This window comes from Arvicanthis niloticus, chromosome 16, assembly GCF_011762505.2.
Source record: "Arvicanthis niloticus isolate mArvNil1 chromosome 16, mArvNil1.pat.X, whole genome shotgun sequence".
NCBI classification, from domain to species: domain Eukaryota; kingdom Metazoa; phylum Chordata; class Mammalia; order Rodentia; family Muridae; genus Arvicanthis; species Arvicanthis niloticus.
This window is the reverse complement of record NC_047673.1, coordinates 58,625,154-58,647,088: the sequence shown is the minus strand read 5'-3', so window position 1 is coordinate 58,647,088 and position 21,935 is coordinate 58,625,154. Positions and strand designations below refer to the sequence as shown.

The 21,935-nt window shown below is 55.8% G+C and overlaps 1 protein-coding gene across 4 annotated transcripts; it reads right to left on the bottom strand.

Annotated features, from left to right (window-relative positions):
- Positions 1–1,075: 1,075 nt before the first annotated feature.
- On the bottom strand, positions 1,076–19,962 carry Kcnn1 (potassium calcium-activated channel subfamily N member 1). Of its 4 annotated transcripts, XM_076914270.1 has the most exons (10): positions 19,505–19,962; positions 18,039–18,119; positions 11,145–11,615; positions 10,774–10,869; positions 8,932–9,350; positions 6,991–7,132; positions 5,160–5,270; positions 4,562–4,689; positions 2,974–3,043; positions 1,076–1,835 (listed from the first exon to the last, which is right to left on the bottom strand). In XM_076914270.1, the coding sequence occupies exons 3-10, from the start codon at positions 11,532–11,534 to the stop codon at positions 1,590–1,592; spliced, it is 1,602 nt and encodes a 533-aa protein (XP_076770385.1). In that variant the 5' UTR covers positions 11,535–11,615; positions 18,039–18,119; positions 19,505–19,962; the 3' UTR covers positions 1,076–1,589. The 4 variants fall into 4 exon arrangements, with proteins under 4 accessions (XP_076770385.1, XP_034375689.1, XP_076770386.1 ...); XM_034519798.2 differs by lacking the exons at positions 18,039–18,119; positions 19,505–19,962 and adding an exon at positions 13,150–13,222; XM_076914271.1 differs by lacking the exons at positions 18,039–18,119; positions 19,505–19,962 and adding an exon at positions 12,770–13,085.
- Positions 19,963–21,935: the final 1,973 nt, after the last annotated feature.

Genomic DNA, 21,935 nt, shown 5'->3' with positions numbered 1-21,935 from the left:
CGCGCAGGTAGGTCTCCGCCGCGGCGAAGTCGCTGGCCACGGCGTTCACGCCCACGCTGCGCCCTCCAGCCAGTGCGTGGCCGTCCGGTCCGCGCCACCACCACGAGCGCTTGCACACGCAGCGGCGTGGCTGCCTCGAAGAGCACCCGCTGTCCCCCACCCACTAACCCCGCGGGCGCCCGCTTCCCGCAACTCCAGCGCGAAGCTGCAGGGAGCCCAGCTGCACGTCCGCCGGTCCCCGAGACACCTGACTTCCTGCTCCGGGGCCGGGAGAATGTGGCCGCTGACCGAGGCGACCTGTGGCCTCACGGCTGAGTTTCATACGCTCACCCAGCCCCATCCAGCCTCCCCGTGATGCGGGGACCTTAGAACTTGCAGTGTGCAGTGAGTGTGAAGGACCCTGTGGTCTTCCACGCCCAAATGTCACCACCGGAGTCCCAAGTCACCTACAGCCTTGTTTATTTCTGTGCCACCCCCAGGTCTTACTGTGTATACAGTGCAATCCACCTGCCTTTGCCTCCCGGGTGTTAGGAATAAGGGCGTGTGTCACACTGACCTGCCTTGTTTGCTTCTTCCGGTCCTGTTTGATTCCGGTCCCCTCCCTGATAAGCAGGAGCTAACGCTGGGCTCAGAAGGGACAGGATGAGGCTTGTTTCCCAAGCCCTCACGGGCAGTCTCAGGAAGGAGGGAGCGTTTATTGAGCACCTACTGTCTGACCCATGTGGGAGTTGGGTTAGGCTTGTTTCCCTGATACAGACTTGCCCGCCCATGGCCCACAGTAGCCGGGATAAAGCCAGCCGGTTCCACCCCACAGCTCCTCCTACAAACGTGCAGATTCCAAGCTGGGCCTCTGGGAACCCAGCACAGGTCCCACCAAGACATGTGGCTGATGCCCGACCAGGGGCTGCTCTTGACAAGCCACCTATCCCTGTGAGGTACCCAAAGTCTGGAACCTGAGGTCTGAAGGGCCCGTGGTGATTCTGCTCGTCTGTAATCCTGGCCTTTCACCCTCTCAAATCCTTCCCGTGTGCCCTTACTTTGACATCAGGATCCCCAAGTAGAATCTATCCACCTATGCTGTTTGACAAGTGTGTTTACCTCAGATCATCGCTGTGTGGCTGCAGGCAAGTGGCCTCACCTCTCTGAACTTTCATTTGTTTGTATCTTACTCCAGTCATATAGAGCCTGAGGAGAAGTCATTGTATCAGTCCCTGTATACAGCAGGTACTCAGTGCCTGTGCAGGACATTCCACCCTTTTCCTGCTCATTCAGGAATCCTCAGGCGGGTCATCCACCTCCTCTGGGGAGATGCTCGTGCCTCCTGCCGTTTAAACAGGAAGTGGGCCAAAGGCCCCTGATTTACTTAGAAATGTTGAGGGCCTCTGCCACTACTTCCTGCCCTTCTGGGGCTTGGGACAACTAAGGGGGCATGGATCCTGTAGTCCCTCCTCAGAGGAATGAGTGCCAGTCCAGTCGGCTCAGTTCCACCCAAGCCTGTAAATGCAGTAGTCCAGAAGGTCCAGAACGATGAGGAGTTAGCTGTGGCCCCCCGATGGCTGAGACCAAGCAGTCTAGTGACCAGTGGTCCATCACCCACAGTCTGATCCTATGGTGGGCAGCCAGTGGCTTCGTGGGCTCTGCATGGCTGTGGCCAGGTGACCAGGCCCAGGCCAGGGCGGTGGTAGAGGGCATATGGCTTGGGCTATGAGGCCTGGTAGGGCCTGCAGGGAGGCGCCCAGGACATCCAGGCGGCTCTCCAGGGCGGCCAGGCGCGCCTCCAACTCTTCCTGCTGGGCCTGCAGCTCTGACACCACCTCGTATGCGATGCTCTGTGCCTGCAGCAAGAGAGAGACAGACCGAGTGACAAAGGAAGGGACCAGGAGATGGCTGAGGATAGAGGACTAAGGACAGCAGGGGCCACCTTGGGCATTAAAGAGCAGGGGTTTGAGCAGTTTCTGTTCCAGCAGCTGGCTAGCTGTGTGACCAGCAGGGGCGCCAGAGGTGCAGAGCCCCAACACAGGCGCCACGCTCACCATGGCAGGCTCAGACTGAGAGGGAGGATGGTCCTCTACTTTGGGCCACCATGCCTTTGCCCAGCCTGTACCTCACCTGTCTCCACTTGTCCAGAAACCAGGATGTGGCATCTGGAGACACCTATAACTGTAGCCAGCCTTCAATCGGCTCATAGCCTTCTCTGGTGTTTTATTTACTTATTAATTAATTGAGACAGGGCATAAATAACCATGTAGCCTTGGCTGGCCTGAACTCACAAGCCAGAGTTCTGGGATTAAAGGTGTGTGCCACCAGACCAGACCCACCTTGGCTTTATTCATGCATACATTTATTTGTTTATTTATATATGGGTGTATTTTCTGAGACATAGTCTTCAGGCCAGCCTTGGATTTGATGCAATCATCCTCCTGCAGCCATGTGAGTACTAGAGTAAACTATGTGACATGAACCACTATGACTTCTGGACTCTAGAACCCGAGGCAGGAAGATAGGAGTTCTAAGTTGTCACTGTGAATTCCGGGACAGAATGGGCTACATGGCACGCTGTCTCAAAAGCAACAGAAAGAATTTACCATCTTCCAAAGACGTTACTGGGTAGAAAGGGACTGGGGGTGGAGCCCCAGCCTAGAATCCCCCAGTGAGGGGCTGGGGGCGTGGCTCAGGGGTGGAGCCCCAGCCTAGAATCCCCCAGTGAGGGGCTGGGGGCGTGGCTCAGGGTAGAGTCTAGAACCCTATGCTGTAAATGTATTCAATGCTGGTCTCTATATAACCAGGGCTATTTTTGATGTAGCCTCACAGGATCCTTTTGGAACCCCAACTTGTGGTCCGGAGCCTGGAATATTATGCATGACTTTAAACTGAAGAGCCAACCTGGGCATACTCAATGCTACGCTGTGGGTTCCCAGCCTCCTCTGATTAGACACCATTCCCGTGTCCCTCTCCCATCCTGCTGATGCTCACCTTGGCCAGTTCAGCCAGCGTGTTGGCCTGATCATTCACCTTCCCTTGTTCAATCTTCACACTCCGGAGCCTGGGGACAGGACAAGGACAGGGGCAGGTGAGGCTCCAGCAGAGCCTCGGGCTGAGGATGGGATGCATTTGTAATCTTGGCCCAGATCAGGCCATTTCCAAAAACCTGGACGCGGGCCCATCCACAAGACAAAGACAGACATATTCTCTGCCCACTAGGGACATGCCTGTGGCATAACCCTCCCCATCATGCACCACCAGACTTCCAGTCACCCCAAGACTTACTTCTGAGCCCTGGGAGGAGCCAGGAGAGCATAGAAAAAGAAAACAGAGAAAGAAAAAAGTATAGTGCAAATTTAATCTCATGCAGCAACATGCTGTGTGCCCCAGCCCCATCACCAGGTGCCTCCCCGGTTCCTGGGAGCAGGTCCTGGGCTGCCAAAGAGCTGCTGCCTCCATGGGGCAGTAATCTGATTTCACAAGGCAAGAGGCCAAGCCCTTAAGACACTTGTGTCCTGTCACCCCAGGGACTCCTGGCAGCACTGGGTAGCTGCCCTTCTCTGCCTTTCTCCTGCAGTCTCGTGAATGGCAGATGCAAGGGCACCATGCCTCCATGGCAACTTGCTCAGAAAACATCCTGGATGGAGACAGAGGCTGGCAAGGGCAGTGCCACAAGCATCAGCACAGAGACAGGATGTGAACGCACAGCTGCTGATCGGGTGTGGTGCCCCTGACCCCTGGAGAAGGGGCTGTCAAAGGTGGGTTCTACTCTCTGTGCCCCTTCAGGGGTGTGGACGGCCTCCTAAGGCCCAGATTTCTGACGCCGGCACCCTGGGAGTGCCACAGCATCACGGGCAAAAAGGAAAAAAATAAATAAAAAAAATAAAAAGAAAAGAAATAAAGAGAGAGAGAGTGGCAGACAGATACACAACACATTCAGTACCGGGTGCTCATGAGGACCAAGGGGCTGCAGCCTCTGCCTGCCAAGGAACACCCCACGGCTGGGAAGATTCAGAGCCCCCCCCCCCCCCAAATCGCATGTGCCTCTGTGTATTTTTCCCAGGACTGTCCCTTTTTGGTTTTATGTCTTTGGTTTCCCAGGACCTCAAACACTAGTTCCACTGTCAGGGCTCTCCTTCAGCGCCCCACTGAAGTTGTGATGGCTCCCCGCACCTCTCTACCTCAGCTTGGGCCTCCTCAGTATGGCTGCCTCTGGGATTCCTGTCCATGCCTCTGTCTCGCACTAGGCCCCAATAACTGCTGGAGGATACAGGGAGAGGTGATGCAGGGGCGGGGAAGGGTGATTGAGGGGAGGGGCGAAGGAAGGGAAGGGCGATGGGGGAGGGGCGATGGAGGGGGGTGGCTGCTCTGACGGCCATGTCCCAGACACAGGTGACTCACACCGGGATACTGTCTCCCTAGAGCCTACTCTTCAGTCCCCCAACCTCCCACTTTCCTCTTCTGGAATCTTTTCGAACATTCTTGAACATTCCCCGAGGTCAGCACTAGGGCAAAGCTGTGTGTGGCTCCCTGGGAGCCAGGTGAGCAGAGAAAGGCGCTGCAAAGGAGCCGGACTTACTGATGGATGGCCTGAAGGAACTTACGCTGGTGTTTCCGAACCCGGCCTTGGTCTGGCTTCTTCACTAGCCTGGTGTGTTTGTAGATGAGCCATGTCTCCCTGAGAACGTTTGCAGCAGCGTTTTTTACCTGAGGATCAAAAAGAATATTAAAGGGTTGTAGCATTAGAAAGATTGAGAGCCACAGTTTTACACGGTCTTATGTAGCCCAGGCTAGCTTCAATCTCACTATGTAGCTGAGGCTGGCCATTTTTGCCTGCCTCTGGCTTGAGTGCTGGGATGACAGGCACACACCACCATGCCTGGTTTGTGTGGTCCTGGGAGGGAGGGAATCCAGGGCTCTGTGCACGTTGGGCAAACACTGCCAGCTGGCTTCCAGCCCCTCATTTTATCACGGGGAACCGGAGCACAGGAAGGACCATATGTAAATGCTGAAGAGTTTGGGGTGCACTTAGCGGCTTGATCCAGAGCTGGGTGTGCAGTATGACCATGTCTCCTCTGTGTGCTGCAGACACGTGGACATTGGGCCGAGCCTGATGCCACTTTGGAACAGCTAAGGTGGTGACCCACAGAGACAGGAGTGGCTTGCAGGTGCCTCACCCGCTTGGTGAGCTGTGTATCCATCATGAAGTTGTGCACATGTTTCTCAGCCTTGGTGAGTTCCAACTTCCGGGCCACGACGGCCACCACCAGTGCAGTGCAGCCTGCTCCCTGTGTGTGGTGGGAGGGTGTATCAGAATCCCAAGGCCAGGCACACCCTCCTCCAGGAAGCCCTCCCGGTGTCCTGGCCCCTCTGCCACAGTAGGAGGGGGACATGAGAAGTTACATAGGAAAGAGGGAGGGTACTCCGCCACAGTGAAAGGGATCCTCCAATATCCAAGGGGTGCCATCAGTGAGCAGGCAGGTGCTGAACCCAGGCATAGTGACCACAGAATGCAGAGACTGCCATGATGAGCCTGTCTCAACCCTGGTCGGGGGACCAACATGTCTCTTTTAGGGAAAAGCCACATTGACAAGGTCAAAGCAACTTGCTGGGAAGTTCTGGAGGAAATACTACAGAGTTAGGACAAGGAATTGGGAAAAGGATTCCTCTGAGAGCACAGAAGAGCAAACAGCTGTCACGCAAAAGCCGCCCATGTCTGTCTCCCCAAAGCCGCCCATGTCTGCCTCCCCAAAGCCGCCCATGTCTGCCTCCCAAAAGAAGGAGCCACGAAGCCTCAGATTCAAGGAAAAATGATGGATGCTGTGAATGAGAAAGCCAAAGGTGAGACTGTCTGCCCAGGAAACGGGACGGCAGGAGACGGGGCAGAAGAGAGCTCCAGTGTCGCCGCTGTTTAGGAGGCAGAGGCAGGGGGAGCCTCCGAGTCCAGGAGTTTCAGGACTGCCAGGATCATAGTAAGACTGTCAAAAACTCAGTGGCTGGGGACCATGGCTCAGGGGTGGAGCCCCTGCCTAGAATCCCTCAATGATGGGCTGGGGGCGTGGCTCAGGGGTGGGGTCCCCCTGTCTGGAATCCCCCCAGTGAGGGGTTGGAGTGTTGCTCCGGGTGCTAGTTAGAATTTTCTGAAAGGAGTCATACTTTTAAAACTGTGTCCATTAAGGGACTATGGTTAACCACAGACCTTTCTGGAAGAGATCTGGCCCATTAGGGAATGTAGTTTTGTATTCCCTCCAGACCACTCTGGGCTGGAGGGTTTCAGCTCTGTGCTCTGGGAGAGCGGGCCAAAGCCCCACCCTTGTTCTTCCTCTTTTCTTGGGTGAAATATGGCCAGGTGAATTAGCCAAGAGTCCATGCAGCCTTTTAGGGAGATGGGGTCACATGAGCTGGGCCTGGCAAGAGCCAGCTAAAGTTTGTATGGCTGAGAACTCCTTACTTTTAGTTTAATTTTGTTTTGAGACAGCATCTCCTACCATAGCCCAAACTGGCTTGGAAGTGGCCATCCGTCTGCCTCAGCTCCCAAATGTTGGGATGACAGGCGTGTGTTACCATGACGGCCCATGATCCTGATTTTGCAAGAATATTGTGCTTCAGCAAGAATGGTGTACTAGGCTTAGAAAACTGCTGCTTAGCCTGTGCTGGTGTTGCCTAGCCTGTGCTAACTACAGCCTAGCCTGTACTGGTGTGGGTGCTTGCCTTTAATCCCAGCACTCGGGAGGCAGAGGCATGCAGATCTCTGTGATTTCAAGGGCAGCCAGGGCTACATAGTGAGAGCCCTGTCTCAAACAAAGACAACAAGACTGTTGCTTAAATCAGGGAGAAAGGAATCTGGTGTTCCAAGTGGACCACAGCCACCAACTCAGGCTCCCTGGAATCAGATGCGGGGTCAGCTGGGACCTCTAGGCTCAGGTGTGGTATCCCCAGAATTCCCTAGACAAACCCTTCCAACACTAGAGCCAGACTTGGGGTGCAAGACAGAGGCTCTGCACTCACCATGATGCCAGTGAGCAGACACACCCCCTTCCCACAGTAGGTGTGCGGCACCATGTCTCCGTAGCCGATGGACAGGAAGGTAATGGAGACAAGCCACATGGCTCCCAGGAAGTTGCTGGTCACCTCCTGCTTGTCATGGTACCTGGTGTTGGGGGGACAGACAAGGCTTGTCATTCCATGCTGCCCTCACAATCTTCACTCATCACATCCCTAGGGATGGGGACAGGACTTTGGGGAGCGTTTCCCTGGTTGCTCAGGGACTGGGGTGGGGGCTGAGTGGTGAAGGCTGGGATGCGGATACCATGCCCTCCTCCTCCCCCATGGTCCTTCCAGCCTCTCCCTTTCCTGACACCCATGCTGCAACCCACCATCTGCCCTCCCTAATCCCCATGGCATGACCAAGGATGGCCCAGAGGCACAGTTACATAGAGAAGACAAGCGTGTAGGGTAGACACTAGGAAGAACTTCCCACAGCACAGCCAGTGAGGCCTGGGGGAGAAAGAGGACTGGGAGAGACAGAAGGCCAGAGGTGGCTGTAGTGTAAGGAGGGGGGGGGGAGTACTGAAGAAGGTGGGAGACAGGGTACAGAGGCTGTCCCCAGCCTGAGGCCGTGGGCGTGGAAAGGAGAGAGTGATCAGCTCAGGAGTGATGGGGGCAGGGAGCTTGCCCACAATCCCAAGTTTCCCAGTGATGGTTCTGCAGTTAGTGCAGTTAGTGTTGATTTTTTTTTTTTTTTTTTTTTTTTTTTTTTTTTTTGAGACTGGGCATCACGTAGTCCATGCTGGCCTCAAGCTTGCTATGTACTTAAGGATAACCTCCTGCCTCCATCTCCCTAGTGCTGAGATGACAAGTATAGTCCCCATGCCAGACTGCAGCTACAGGGTGACCCGGGTGTAAGGATGGGGACAGAGCTATGGGGGTAACAGCAAGGCAAGGTGACAAACAGCAGAGCCCGGTAATGACAGGCTGTGTGCTCCTCTCCTGGGCTTCCAGCTCAGAGCAGGGGTGCAGGGAGGGTCCCGAGGTTCCTGCTCTTATCAGGAGGGTGGGACTACAGGAACTGTGGGTATTTCAGATCCCTGAGAGCCAGCCTCACCCCTAGGAGGACAGAAGTGGGGAGTCCTGGGTTCCTGCACAGAGCAGATGGAACCAAGGCACTCCTGTCTCTGCTCAGTCAGGTCTGGGAGCCCTGGCAAGTCCTTCAATCTCTGAGGACTCGGTCTCCTTTTGTGGGACTTCAAGAGGCATGACATTTCCTCCCTCACTCCACAACCCCAGCCAGGCCTGCAAGCGATCTGAGACTTCTGGTCCCTAGAGCTGACCAAGACCCTGGACTCTGAGTGTTCCTTCCAGCCAGGCCCATCCTGGCTGCCAGCTCCCCTCACAGCTAATCTTAAATTTTAGGCTGGTGGGACCACAGGGGTAGCTGGGTGGCTGAGTCATAGGAGTGGGGGCGGGGGCGGGGCAGGGGTGGGGGCGGGGGCAGCTCAGCTGACCTTGGGACTCACATGTTCCCCCTAGGGTCTGGAAGGCCAAAGATAGGGAGGGAGAATTAACATTAAGCTTCAGCCTGTACCTGGTGGCCCTGAGCCCCAAGTTCTACCCCAGCTCCCCAGAAATAAGAAAGCGGGGGGGGGGTATCAATGGAGGGACCGCGATGGGGGGCAGCTCTGAGCCTGTGGCTGAGAAGCTGGGCTGAAGTCAGAGGTCAGCATGGGATGCCTGGAGGAGGTCAGGGACTGAGAGATGGGTCTCCCCGGGCACAGTGGAGGCCGAGGACACAGGCAGGGATGGACACACTCCCCAGCCAGAGATACTGAGGTCCCCATGCAGGCTCCTGAGAGGTCACAGGACAGGAGGACTGTCTGGAGGTGAATGGAGTGAGGTAGGGACCCGGGGTTTGGGTTCAAGGACAGGACGGTGGCAGTCGAAGTCAGTCACCTCTCGCACACACGCACTGTCCACGCAGCAACAATCCAGGAGGAGATGCTGAAGACCAACAGCACAGTGCCAGGGCAGATAGTCATGAGCGTCTTGGTGACGAATCGCGTGTTGAAGGTAACGCGGTTAAGGGCCCCGATGCTGCGGCTGGACGCGTCGGTGAAGATGCGGCTATGCAGAAGCATGACCCGGGCCAGCAGGTAGAGGCGCAGGAACATGGGGATGGAGAGAAGCACATCCAGATCCGCCTCGGCTGCCGACGGCACCAGCGAGAAGGCCAGCCGCGCCGTCCACGTGAAGCGGTAGTGGCCGGGCACCGGGTGTATGGCACACACAGCCAGCTCCAGCGAGATCAAGGACACGCGCTCCCACGTCATGGCGATACGCCAGTCATCGGCACCATTGTCCACCAAGAACAGCTGCAGGAAGGAGGTGGCTGAGTGGGTCCCTGGGGATGGGGCGACCCCTCAGTGGGAATGCTGGCATGGGCCTCAGCCCCACCCCCACCCAGCTCAGGATTTGGACAATGATTATTTTTGTTTGTGTACTTTTGAGAGAGGGTCACATTTAGCCCAGGCTAGCCCTGAACTTCTAGATAATCAAGAATGAACCTGAAGTTTTGATTCTTTTTTTTTTTGGGGGGGGGGGAACAGGGTATAGCTCTGGCTGTCCTGGAACTCACTCTGTAGACCAGGCTGGCCTCGAACTCAGAAATCTGCCTGCCTCTGCTTCCCAAGTGCTGGGATTAAAGGCGTGCGCCACCAGTGCCCGGCTAAAGTTTTGATTCTTATGTATCAGTCTGCCAAATATTTGACAACAGGTGTAAAACACCCCAGTTGGCTGGTTTTGTTGTTTGTTGTTTTGTTTTGTCTTTTTGAGACAGGCTCTTATTATAAAGCTCAGAGTGGCGTTGAACTATCAGGAATCCTCCTGCTTTAGCCTCCAAAGCACTAGGATGATGGGGTACATGCTATGTAGGACACATGCTTTCTCAGCTGCAGCCAAAACTCAAAGCCAACCAAAGGTCCTCTCCTCGCTGGCAAGCCCAAGGACCTCAGTTCAAGTCCCCAAGTCCCAGATCCCAAAGAAACACATGCACATGTGCACACACACATGCAAAAAGAGAAGAAAGGAAAGGAAAGGAAAGGAAAGGAAAGGAAAGGAAAGGAAAGGAAAGGAAAGGAAAGGAAAGGAAAGGAGGTGCTGGGCTGGCCTCTGGGGACAGTGCTGGCCAAGCTGCCCCAGGTCTGATCCCCTGAACTACAGAGAAGTCCTTTAGTTTAATGTCCATCGAGCTCTGCTGGAGAAAAACAATCTGACACTGTCTTGGGATGCAGTGATAATGGCAGGTCTCAGCCGCCTCTCTGCCATCAGGAGGGGACCTGCCCCACACTGCAGGTGACACCTCCTCCATGGCCCACGGGTCAAGCACCGACCTCATTGCTGCCAGCTCTCAGTCCTACTCCCTCAGCCCTGTAGCCCAGAATCTGTTCATCTTAGCAACTTCCCCATTCCGGAACCTTCTCAGCAACGCAGAGCTACACCTGTGGCTTTGTGGCCTCCCTCAGCCTCCATCTCTCTGCCTTGGGTCAGAATGCTGTGGGTGGAAATCAAAGGGCACCTGCCTTCCCATCGTCAAAGGGGCTGCAGGAAGGAAAAACTGGTCTTAGCTGGGCCCATGCTGTCGTCTCAGCACTGGGAGATGGTGTCAAGGAGATCAGTAGTTTCCAGCCTGGGCTACTTGAGACCCTATCTCAAAAACAGAAAACAGCCCCTGGAAAGCAGACAAAGTGGGGACATTGCCCAGCATTGTGTCACACCTCTGACTCATTGAGCACCGACCTGGATCTCGCGGGCGTGGTAAAGGATGACAAGGCCAAGCAAGATGACAGTGGACAGGCTGATGAGACATTTCAGGGCAAACGACCACAGAGACTCCTGCGCACAGAGAGAGAGGAGACGCTGCTGTTCCCGGCACAGCTGAATGGGAACAATGGCCACCCAAACAGGGTCTGTCCCTGTGGCTCCCCCACTCCAAGTCTCAGCGCCTCTGGCTCCCAGAAACATGTCAGCATCACCCAGCCTTACAGATCTTGGAGACTTGTTCATGCAGCACCCGTCTGCATCTCTCTCCTGAGTCCCTCACCCTTGCTCATGGGGCCCAGCTGAGATGCCATCCCCATGCTGAGTAGATGTCAGGGGACGGGGCCTACCTTGGTGTACACACCCCAGGACAGCTCTGTTTCTGTCACCATGACGACAATCCCAAACATGCCAAAGATGAGCGCGTAGTCACTGAGTCTTTTACGTTTCTCAAAGAGGGCCCTACGGTGGCCCAGGCGGTGGCTGACCGTTGGGGGCTTCCCAGAGCCTGTCCTGTCCTCCTCTTCCTCTTCCTCTTCTTCCTCCTGCTCCTGGGGGTAGCCCCTGGGACCACCGGGTGACAGCCCGGTAGGCTGACCCTTGACCACCATCTGCAGGCCTGGGCCTTGGGTGGGCTGTGTGGGGCGGCCTGCCTCAGGGTCCACAGGCTCCCAGCGAAGGAATCCAGGCCCACTGCCCAGAGGCCGCCCCACGCTGCCATTGTGGCTGCGGCTACTCATGGCCACCTGCCTCCGTGAGCTGGACTTGCAGCAGGCCCGTTGGGGGCCAGCATGGTTCAGTAGCAGAGCTTCCAAACAGACCTGTGGAGACAGGAAAGAGTGAACATCGCCACGGCCGTTCTAGAACACTCCAAGACTCAGGAGAGTCCAGGATGCACTGATCATCTGGGAAGTCAGTGTATTCCCTCCCCTGCTCAAAGCCTGCTTTAGCTCCCCAGTGCCATCTCTAACCTCCCAGACACCAGCATGCCCTGTAACCTCCCTGGCCCACAAGCACCCCATTCTCCTCCAGCTACTGACAGCAGGTGACAAGGTGGCCTACTGCATACCTCTCTACACATGGATGAAGAGGCAGTATGGGCTGTGACTCAGCTGCCTGACACGTGTGCCAAGCCTAGGAGCTGCCATGGTTTTCCCCTGAGACAGCCTCCTCATGGGCAGGCTGGGCTGGCACAGAAGGACGCAGAGCAGGCAGGGGAATCTGCCTCAGTGAGCAGTCCTGCATTTTGAGCCTCCAGTTAAAAGGACTGTCTGTCGCCCCAGGTACAAGGGGAACTCCTGTTCTGGTTTTATAGAGAGTAAAGCTGAGGGAGGTCGGGCAGCTAGCTGGGTCCTCAGCCAGCACCAAGTCAGAGAAGAGACTAAGGAACACTTTCTGGCAGTGGCTGAGGGCAGGACACTGACAGGGAACCAGCCTGGCTCTGCCCCTGAGGTGCTGTGAGCTGGGGACAGAGCTGCTTTCCATCATGGGGCCTGGGATACCAGCTCAGTCCATTTCTCTTGTCTTCTGTGATTTTATTTATGTACTTTAGAGACAGGCTTTCCATCTATAGTCCAGGTTGGCCTAGAGACTGTGCCAAACACCAGGTGCTGGGATGGCTGGGTGTGAGTCGTCATGCCAGGAATGGTGATACATACTTATCATGTAAGCAACTGGGGAGGCTGAGGCAAGAGGTGCTGAATGGCAAAGCTGTTCTATGTAAGTTTGAGGCCAACCTGGGCTACATGAGAACCTGTCTCGGAATAAAATAAAATAAAATAAAATAGGATCAGTAGGTGCCCCTTGCTGTGAGTCTCAAGGAGGAACCCACATCCCATCCCCTTTTGCAGGAACTACAGTGAGAATAGCCCACCACCGAAACTCCCAGGACACTAGACCTGTGTCAGGTGGCCTCCCCAGCATCCGGTGGGGGAATGGGGGGGGGGGGGGAGGAAGGGTGCAGAGCTCTTCTCACCAGGCTCACTGACTCCTCAGGGTGACCAGCTCTGCTTGCCCTTTGCCCACCGGCTACCAGGGAGCTTACAAGGCCAGGCTGGCAACCCAGGTGCTGTCACTGAGCGTCTTGACCTCGGTTCAGGGTGGCCAGCGAGCGCGTGCTCATGTCACTGCCTGTACCACATCCACCCTTGTGCACGGACTTCGTGGACTCAGCGTCTCCCACTCACAATCTTCCTTCACGGGGGAGGGGGGGAGACATGCGCACCCACTCTTCTGTGTCCCTGACCCTGACCCTGTGGCGACATCATCCCCGGCGTCGTCCCTAGCCGCATAGCCCAGGTACTCGCTATTACTGACCCCCACCCTCCCTTCCCCACCGCTTCCTCTTGCCAATACCTGCGGGCGACGGCGGGGACCTGGACCCGCGTGCCAGCGCGTCCCCGCCGCGGCCGGCCAGGGAGGGGGAGCAGCGCCGCCCCGGATGAGCGGCGCCTTGGATTGGCTGAGCGCGCCCAGGCCCCGCCCCCGTGACCCTCAGGCCCTGCCCATGCTTAAAGCTCCCTCCTGGGCACTCTGCAGGAATACGAGCTCCGGTGATGGACATCTGTGCACGGGCAGCCGGCTATTGCAGGGGATCCTGCACAACCGGACCTCATCTCTGGGGACAGACAAGCCCGCTCACCTCAGGGACCCTGGTCCTGAACTCTATCAGCTTTGCGGGCAGAAAGAGCTCCAGGGAGCTGGAATCATCAGGGCTGGGGAGACCCCCGAAACCTGCTGGCCCCCATCACCCAAGCCAAATCTGCAGAGCTCACTCATGAATTAAGGTTTCACATAACCTAGTCTGGCGTCGAATTTACTAGGGAGCCCAGGTTAGCCTTGAACTGGCTTTGTAGCCAAGGATGACCTTGAAGTTCTGTTCCTTCTCCCTTCACCTCCTGACCACTGGGACAGGCTTGGGTCGCCCTTCCCAGCGCAGGCAACATTTTATGTTGTCTTGGGGTTTTGTGTGTGTGTGTGTGGTTTTTTTTTTTTTTTTTTTTTTTTTTTTTTTGATAGCTCTGTAGCTAAATCTGATCTTGAACTCACTCACTGAAATCCTCCTGCCTCAGCCTTCTTCCTAAGGTGCTGGAGTTTCAGGTGTCTCCTAAAACACTCCAGAGACCAAGGGGTAGCCCCGCCCCCGTGACCCGCAGGCCCCGCCCATACTTAAAGCTCCCTCCTGGGCACTCTGCAAGAATAGGAGCCCCGGTGATGGACATCTGTGCACGGGCAGCCGGCTATTGCAGGGAATCCTGCACAACCGGACCTCATCTCTGGGGACAGACAAGCCCGCTCACCTCAGGAACGGTGAGGTCCACCCCCTCAGTCACGTGATGACAACTGAGGAGCTAAGGTTTGTCTGCAGCCTCAGGTGCCCCAGGTGAGGCGCTCCCTTCCCCGCTCCATCTGCTTCCTTCCTGGTCCAATGTCTACAGCACAGAGCGCCTCAGGAAGGACTGAGAGGCAGGTGTGTGGCCAGCAGGTGGCTCGGGAGCAGGGACAGCACTGAGCCCCAGCAGAGGCACCAACACAGTGACAGTCCAGGTGTTGGGGGTCACCACCACAGCTGCACTATTCACATAGGTGGGGCCAGGAACTGGCCTGGGGTGACAGGTTCCAAGAGACACCACAGAGGGACAGGTCAAGAGCACCAGGTTCTGTCTCCAGCCCGCAAACCTTCCGCATGCGGCCACCTCATCCTGCGGCCATGGGCCTTCCCTGCCTGGCCCCTACTTGGACCACCACCTAGGATTTTTTTTTTTTAGAAAGGGTTTCATGTTTGTGAGGCTCAAACTCTCCATAAAGCTGAGGATGGCCTGGAACTGACCCTCCTGTCGTTACCTCTCGGGTCCTGTCTGAGAGGACAGGCCTGGGCCATTAAGCCCCATTTATTCAGTGCTGACAACAGGCTTTCATGAACACTGGCAAAGCACTCCACCAGTGAAGCTATAAGCACCCAACATCCTGAGACACGCCTCAGCCTCTCACAGCTCCCAGGGATGGGGACATGCCCCTGTTTGTCATGAAAATTGGGGTGCTCACTGCCCATCTAGCTCTCCTCAGGGACCCCCATGGTGCCTGTGACCACAATCAAGTCCAACAAAGGAATAGACAGGCTCAGCAGCCTCTGCCTCTAAGCCACACCCCTTCCCTCTCGGGCCCACCTTGCCTTCAAGGAGCCCCTTGAGGAGGAGGTATCCTAGCAACCAGTTGGGAAGTTTTTTTTGAATCGAGGTCTCACATAACCTAGGCTGGCGTCAAACTCACTGTGAAGTACAGGGAGCCCAGGTTAGCCTTGAATGTAGCCAAGGATGACCTTGAAGTCCTGTTCCTTTAGTCCCAGAGGCTTCAGAGAACCTCAGCCCTGGAGACGGAGGAGGCTGGGTGGTAATGGGAGGGACTGTTTCTGGGTTGAGTGCAAACTGGCCGCACCTTCATCCTAGGCTAGGCACGGGCTCCAGGGGGCCATGGTGGGCAGGAAGGAGCAGAAGATGGGGGACTGTTAGACTCCTGTGGCAGGAAACAGCCTTGCAAAAACTGTCCTTTGGAGACTTCTGAACACCAGGCGCTCCCTTAGGGCCTGAGGGCTGAAGGACACCACGCAACCCAGAGACAGGGGCTGAAGCAGAGGCGGCCTGGTCATACCCACCACACCCACCAAGCTCTGAAATCAGCCAGGCCCAGCAGGACACGCTGGCCATCCCAGCATTTGGGAAGTGGAGCCCTGAAGATCATAAGGTAAGGGCCAGCCTTCCCTACACAGACAGGAGGCCAACCTGGGCTACAGCCCTGTTGCAAAATGGACAGAGAATCAGGAAAGAGTTTGACATAGCTGAGTGTGCAAAGGCCCTGAGGCAGGAACAGAGAAGGAAGTCACAGGAGAAGTGGGGGCACACATCTTAGGGAGCTAATTCTGGGGTATCTGGGGCTCAGAGATCTTGGTCACCCATCAGTGTGCCCTGAGCCTGCCCTGTATAGAGAGCTTGTACTCTCAGGGACAAAGGACGCCAACAAGCCAGACCTCAAGTGGGACAGCACTGGCCCCAGTCCTCTCCAGGAAGGTGGTCCCCCAATAATACACAAAGTGTCTCTCTCCATCAGCCTCCTAAGGAGGCTTTTGAAGACCCAGCCCACTCATCTCTGCCACCATCAGGACCTCTGTTTGTCCCAAACCTTCACAATCTGACCTTATTCAAACGTACTATTTGATGTTTTTTTTGTTTTAGGACAAAGTCTCAGTCCCTACCATGTACAGCCCAGGACCTCATGCATAGTAGCTAGCTATGCAGTGTTTGTTGATTGACTAATACTGACCCCATGGACAGCTCATAGCTGATATTAGACATCAGTCAGGACTGGAAACTGACAGGTCAGTCAGGATCTTTTGGACCTGCCTTTAACTCCACCAACAGGCTGTGTGACACTGAGTAAGTCACCAACCTCCTCAGCTAGCTTTCCACCCCTGCTGAGAGGACAGAACTGGGCAATGTCTCCAGCCATTCCTGTTGTTTTTACCATAGGGTGTCTTTTCCAGGCCGTTTCCCTTAAGCTTCGAGAGGTTTTGCTGTTGTTGTTATAGGTTTTAATTTTTTTTTTTTAGTTTTTATCTTCCCTTATTTTCTTGTTTCAGGGTGGGGTCTCATGTAGTGCAAGCTATCCGCAAAGTCTCTGTGCAGCCAAGGATAACTTTGTCAGGTCTTCCTAGTTCCACCCTCCACATGCCTAGTTTTCCCGGTGCTGGGAATGGAAGCCAGGGCTTGGTGTGGGCCAGGCTCATGTTCCAAGACAGCAGCCCCAGACTGCTTTTGAAATATTTAGTTGAGAGGGCAGAAACCCACTTTTGTAACTCTGATTCCAGAGGATCCAACACCCTCCTCTGGCTCCCAAGGTCAGCAGCATTGCACCTGATACACAGACATCTGTCTCTCTCTCTCTCTCTCTCTCTCTCTCTCTCTCTCTCTCTCTCTCTCACACACACACACACACACACACACACACACTAAATCCTTAATTTTTTTGTAATGTAGGGCTAGCAAGGTGGCTCGGTGAGAGCACCCACTGCTCTGGAAGAGGCCCAGGCCCAGCACCCACATCAGAGGCTTACAGCCTCCTACATCCCCACCTGTGCTCACTTGCGATGCCTTCGCAGACATATACTTTAAAAAAAAAATCAAAATTAGGACACAGTAGTGTTGATGCCTTTAATCTGAGCACTCAGGAGGCAGAGGCAGGTGGATCTTTGTGAGTTTGGGGTCAGCCTGGTCTTCAGAGAAAGTTCCAGGACAGCCTGGGCTATACAGAGAAACCCTGTCTTGAGAACTACACCTCCCCAAAGAATTAAAATTAATTTTAAAAAATCTAATTGATTTCAAGACTGTGTGTGTGTGTTTTATTTAAAGGGACAGGATTTTAAGTCACCCTGGTCTCAAACTCACTCACTACAGAGTCAAGCTAAGCCTTCCATGTACAACTGCCCAGTGCTGGCAGTCGGGCCAGCAGACCGACTGGGCTACTGGTTTTATTTATTTATTGTTTACTTATTTGTTATCCTGTATGTGTCTATATGCGTCTGCGTCTCTTTGTCTCTCTCTCTATGTGTGTGCATGTTTCTCTCTCTCTCTGTGTGTATGTGTTTGTGTGTCTTTTTCTCTGCCACTCTCTTTCACTCTGTGTGTATATGTTTGTGTGTGTCTCTCTGTCTCTTTCTGTCTCTGTCTCTGTCTCTGTCTCTCTCTCTCTCTCTCTCTCTCTCTCTCTCTCTCTCTCTCTCTCTCTCTCTCTCTCTGTGTGTGTGTGTGTGTGTCTGTGCGCGTGGTGTCTTTGAGCAGGCCAGGGGGTATCAGGTATCTGTGACTCACTCTTGGATTTATACCCTTGACACAGGGTTTCTCACTCATTTGGAGATGGGCTGGCAGCCATCAAATCCTGCCATCCTCCTGCCTCCACCCTGTACAGTGCTGAGGTCGCAGGCACAGGCATGGGCACACCCTGCTTTCCCATATGCATGCTGCACGCAGAGCCACACTCAGGTCCCCCTGCTTAAACAGTGGTTCTCCCACCTCCCAGTCCTGTCTTTGCTTTTTGTTGCCGTTTTTTGAGACAAAGTATCACTCTGTAGCCCAGGCTGCCCCACCCCACCCCAACTCAGGCCTGGCAGTCATCAACGCTCCTACCCGACACTCAGGAGTGACCAGGGCTAGGTAACTCACCCTGGGGTGCAAGGGGCTCTGGAAATCACCAACCTGAGGTCCATGTTCTTCGGTTCCTTGAAGTTGCCCTCAGAAGTGGGATGGGTCTGCCTGTGGTTCTTTTCTTCTCCGAACCTGAAAGGATCAGACATGGGTACCTGATGGGACGGGACCACAGGGTTCTTTTTTTTGTTTGTTTGTTTTGCTTTGCTTTGCTTTTAGTCTCTGAGACAGGGTCTCTGTGTAGCCCTGGCTGTCTTGGAACTCTCACTGTAAACCAGGCTGGCCTTGAACTCAGAGATCTCACAAGATCTGCCTCTGTCTCGTCTTGTGAGTGCTGGGATTAGAGGCTTGTGCCAGGCTGAAGGTCTGTGGATTAGTGGCTTTGGCAGCTGTGGTGGGACCTGCAGCTGAGAGCCCAGCATTTGACGCAGAAGGGTCTCAAGCTCCAAAACGTCCTGGGTAAGAGATTGTCTTTAAAAAGCCAAAGAAACAACAACAACAAAACAATCAAACCAAAGCAAAGAAATAAACAAGGTGGAGCAGGCAGCCCACACCTTCAGTTCCATCAGTTAGGGCAGAGGAGCCTTGGGGAGTGTAGCTTGCTCACCAAGCTACTCAGAGGCTCTCAGAGGCCGCACCCTCCTTGAGTCCTGCTGTTCCACACTCTGCTTCCCCTCCACCTCCTGCTTCTTCCTTGCTTGCTGTTGTGAACTTAAACGTGGCTTTCCTCTTTTCCTGGGCAAGAGGCAGTGGCCACCGGTAGTGGTAGGGTTGTGGCCCAGGAGAGCTGACAGTGGCTGGGGAGGGCAGGGGCTGCCAAGGTCACTCTGCTGGCCTCCTCCAGACACCTGCTTCCTAGGTGATCCACAGGATCAGCGGCGACTGGGCCCAGCCAGACCTGTTAGATAGTGGCCCTGAAATGAGTCCTGGGGATCCTAACTTAACCTCCCCCCTAGTTTCTGGGCACCAGATTGAGGGGTGTCACACCCCATGCTTAGAGATGGAGCAAAAAGCCCAGACAGGACCCCGCCCAGGGTTTGTTGGGTTCAGGACTGCTCTGCCCCTTTCCTTGCTGGGTGACCTTGGGTGAATACTAGCCTTCTCTGGATCCCCCAGCTACCCACCGCAGGGGTGGCTGACCGAGAAAGCCTGAGGGTCTAGCAGGTCAGCTCAAAAGCTCCTACCAGCTACCGCTGGGGGGAATCCCCGCCAAACACGAGGACCAATGCCTAAGGAAGGAGCCATGGGGAGTTGCGAGGAGGACTGCCACCCTGAGTGACTGGTAATCCCCAGGTCCCCAATCTCACCTGAAGCTGAGCCCCTTTCTCCCCTGTTCGCTCTGGGGCAGAGTCTCTGCTCCGGGTTGTCTGGGGAAGATGAAGGGACACCCCGCGGTTCCCGCAGGTCTCCCAAACATCGGTAGACTTAGAGAAGCCCAGCAAAGAGACACTCTCACCTCATCGCCCCCGCCTCCCCCCCCCCCCCCCCCCCCGCGCGCCTTCTGTCTGTTCACTCACCAACAGTCTCCGGCCGCAGCTGCTGGAGTCCCTGCGTCCCGGCCGGAGAGCAAAACCAAGGGAACAAGCAGCCGGGCAAGGGCGTGGGAACAGAGGTGCGCGCGCCGCTGCAGCGCGGACCCCCACCCGCGCGGCCCGCTGGGGACGGTCAGGTGTCCCCTCCGCGGCGGCTCCCAGCGTGCTCCCCGCTGAGGCCGAGGACAGTGACCGAGGACACGTCAAGGGCTGGTGCGATCCTTGGTGTCTGCTGGCTTTACGCGCACAGTTTACAGACAGGGAAACTGAGGTTGCGACAAGGACCGGGAATCCTTGCCCTTCAACCCAGTCAGGCACAGCTGCTGTCGCCTCCCACAGGGGACTGCACTCCAGCGAGAAGCTGAGCCTGGGGCAGGGGAGGGTCGAGGGGGAGAGACTCCAGCAGCGGATGACGCGGCCCAGGCTGGAAGGTCCTGGTTGGGGGGTGTGGAGCGGGTGAGGGGTGGGTGACCAGAGAAGCAGGAAGAGAAAACTTCTCTGTCCCAGTCTGGCTGGAAGGTGCCGCTCACGTAGCTGGGGAGTCCCCCCTGCGCCCCTAACGGCGGATGCCGGGGTGGCGGGACCGTGAAGGTCAAACTATCAAGCCAGAACAATGAGCCTCCTGGGGTCTGGAGTCCTCAAGGAGCAGGAAAGCAGAGCCTGGGACCGGGGAGCGGCCGAGACCCTTTTGGTGATCTTGGCTAGACCCAAGACTCAGTTTCTCCAGCCCACTCTGGGGTGGCTCTCCAAAACTGAAATGTGGGCTGCTGGCTCTGTCCTGCTTTGTCCTCTAAGTGTCGAACCCCCCAAACCCTCCCCTCGCAGCCCTTCCTCCTAGCCCCACCCCTGAGCACCCACCCACCTTCTGCCACCGCCTGAGAGAGGGGATTTCCTCCCGGGAGTCTGGAGGCCTTTAAGAGTCTCCATCATTTTTCGTTGTTGTTATTTTTGTTTTTGTATTTTTTTCTTCCATATGTTTTAAAAATAGCCGTTTCCCTCTCGCCAGTCCCCCAGCCCCGCAGCGTGTCGTGAGCTGCGCCGGGCTCCCGCGGTGGCCGGGGATTCCTCGGACGGGCGGGGCTGGGATGCGCTGGAGACAGGCGCCGGCTGCGAGCGCCCCTCCCACCGCGGAACTGGGGGGTGGGCGGGGAGAGGCAAGACAGAAAGGGGGACTTCTGGGTCTGCAGAACAGTGCTCGAGGGAGGGACGACAAAGGACTCCCATCGCTGTGGGGAACCCCGAACCTTATATCGCCCTGAGTGGAGTCCTCCAGGCGCGATTCTTAGACTCCGTACAATCCCTGACTCACGAAACACCTCGATAGCCTGGTGGCAGGACACAATCCTGTCCCGCACTTCTCCCCCTGTCTCTCCTTGCAAGCGAGGAGACCAACCTGACTTTTCCCAGCCCCATAGTCTTTCCCAGACCCCCTGGGTGACACCTGATCGAACGCAGCGTCCGTCGGAACCCGTCCAGCTTTGGGAGCTTAGCATCTGGATCCTTTGGCCAGCTCTGCCCTGTGCCAACTACTCCCACCTTTCATTCACAGCCAGAAGGTGATCGCCCCCGATCGGCGTCCCTACTGGCCACCTCGACCCGGTTTCAGGTCCCCGACGCCCTCCATTCCTGATACATTCATCCTCCTCCCTAAGGAGAAAGAGGAGCCGAAAGACACTTAGGAGCCGGGAGGAAACTGCGGTTGGGGCGAGTCTCAAATAAAAGTGCCAGAGAAGGGGGGCTGTACACAGACACCTGGGAAGGACCTTTGGACCCAGCACAGAAGTCCTTCATGCTTCTGCAGGGCATCCCCGAAACTTCAGTAACGCAGTGTGGCAGCCCCGTCGCTGGGGACCGAATTCAGTGTGTGTTCAGGGTGTCCGCTGAGACCTGACCCTTCTTGCGGCTCATTGTTCTCATAGCCCCGTGTGTCACACGCTCTCTCCACAAAGGATGGAAGAAAGCTTTGTACTAAGAACAAAGGCGCAAGGAAGGTGTCTGAACCCTAAAGAGAGTGGCGCTACGGCCCACGACAGGAGACTGTCCCTCTGGACACTGCTACGCACCTCTGAGTGATACGGACGGAGAGGCATGGACTGGGCCCTGGGTCCTGGAGGACACCAAAGGCGCAGCCCTGGGGCCAGTCACCGGGTTAAACGGCGCGGAGCTATGCGAGTGCGCCACGTCTTTGCTCACACACTCTGGGCTAGAGTTCATGGCACCAGGATGGGGAGAGGTTGGAGACGTGGGGAAGTGGAGGGGGGAAGGGGAGAGGCTGGGGAGATGGTTGAGGATGAGGAGTCGCAGGAGGGAGGGGGAAAATGAGGAGTGGAGGACCGGGAGAGGAGCCAAATTATGGCTGCAGGCTCTGTGCGGCGTGATCTATTTTTGATTTTTTTTTCACAAGGGCTAACGGAGC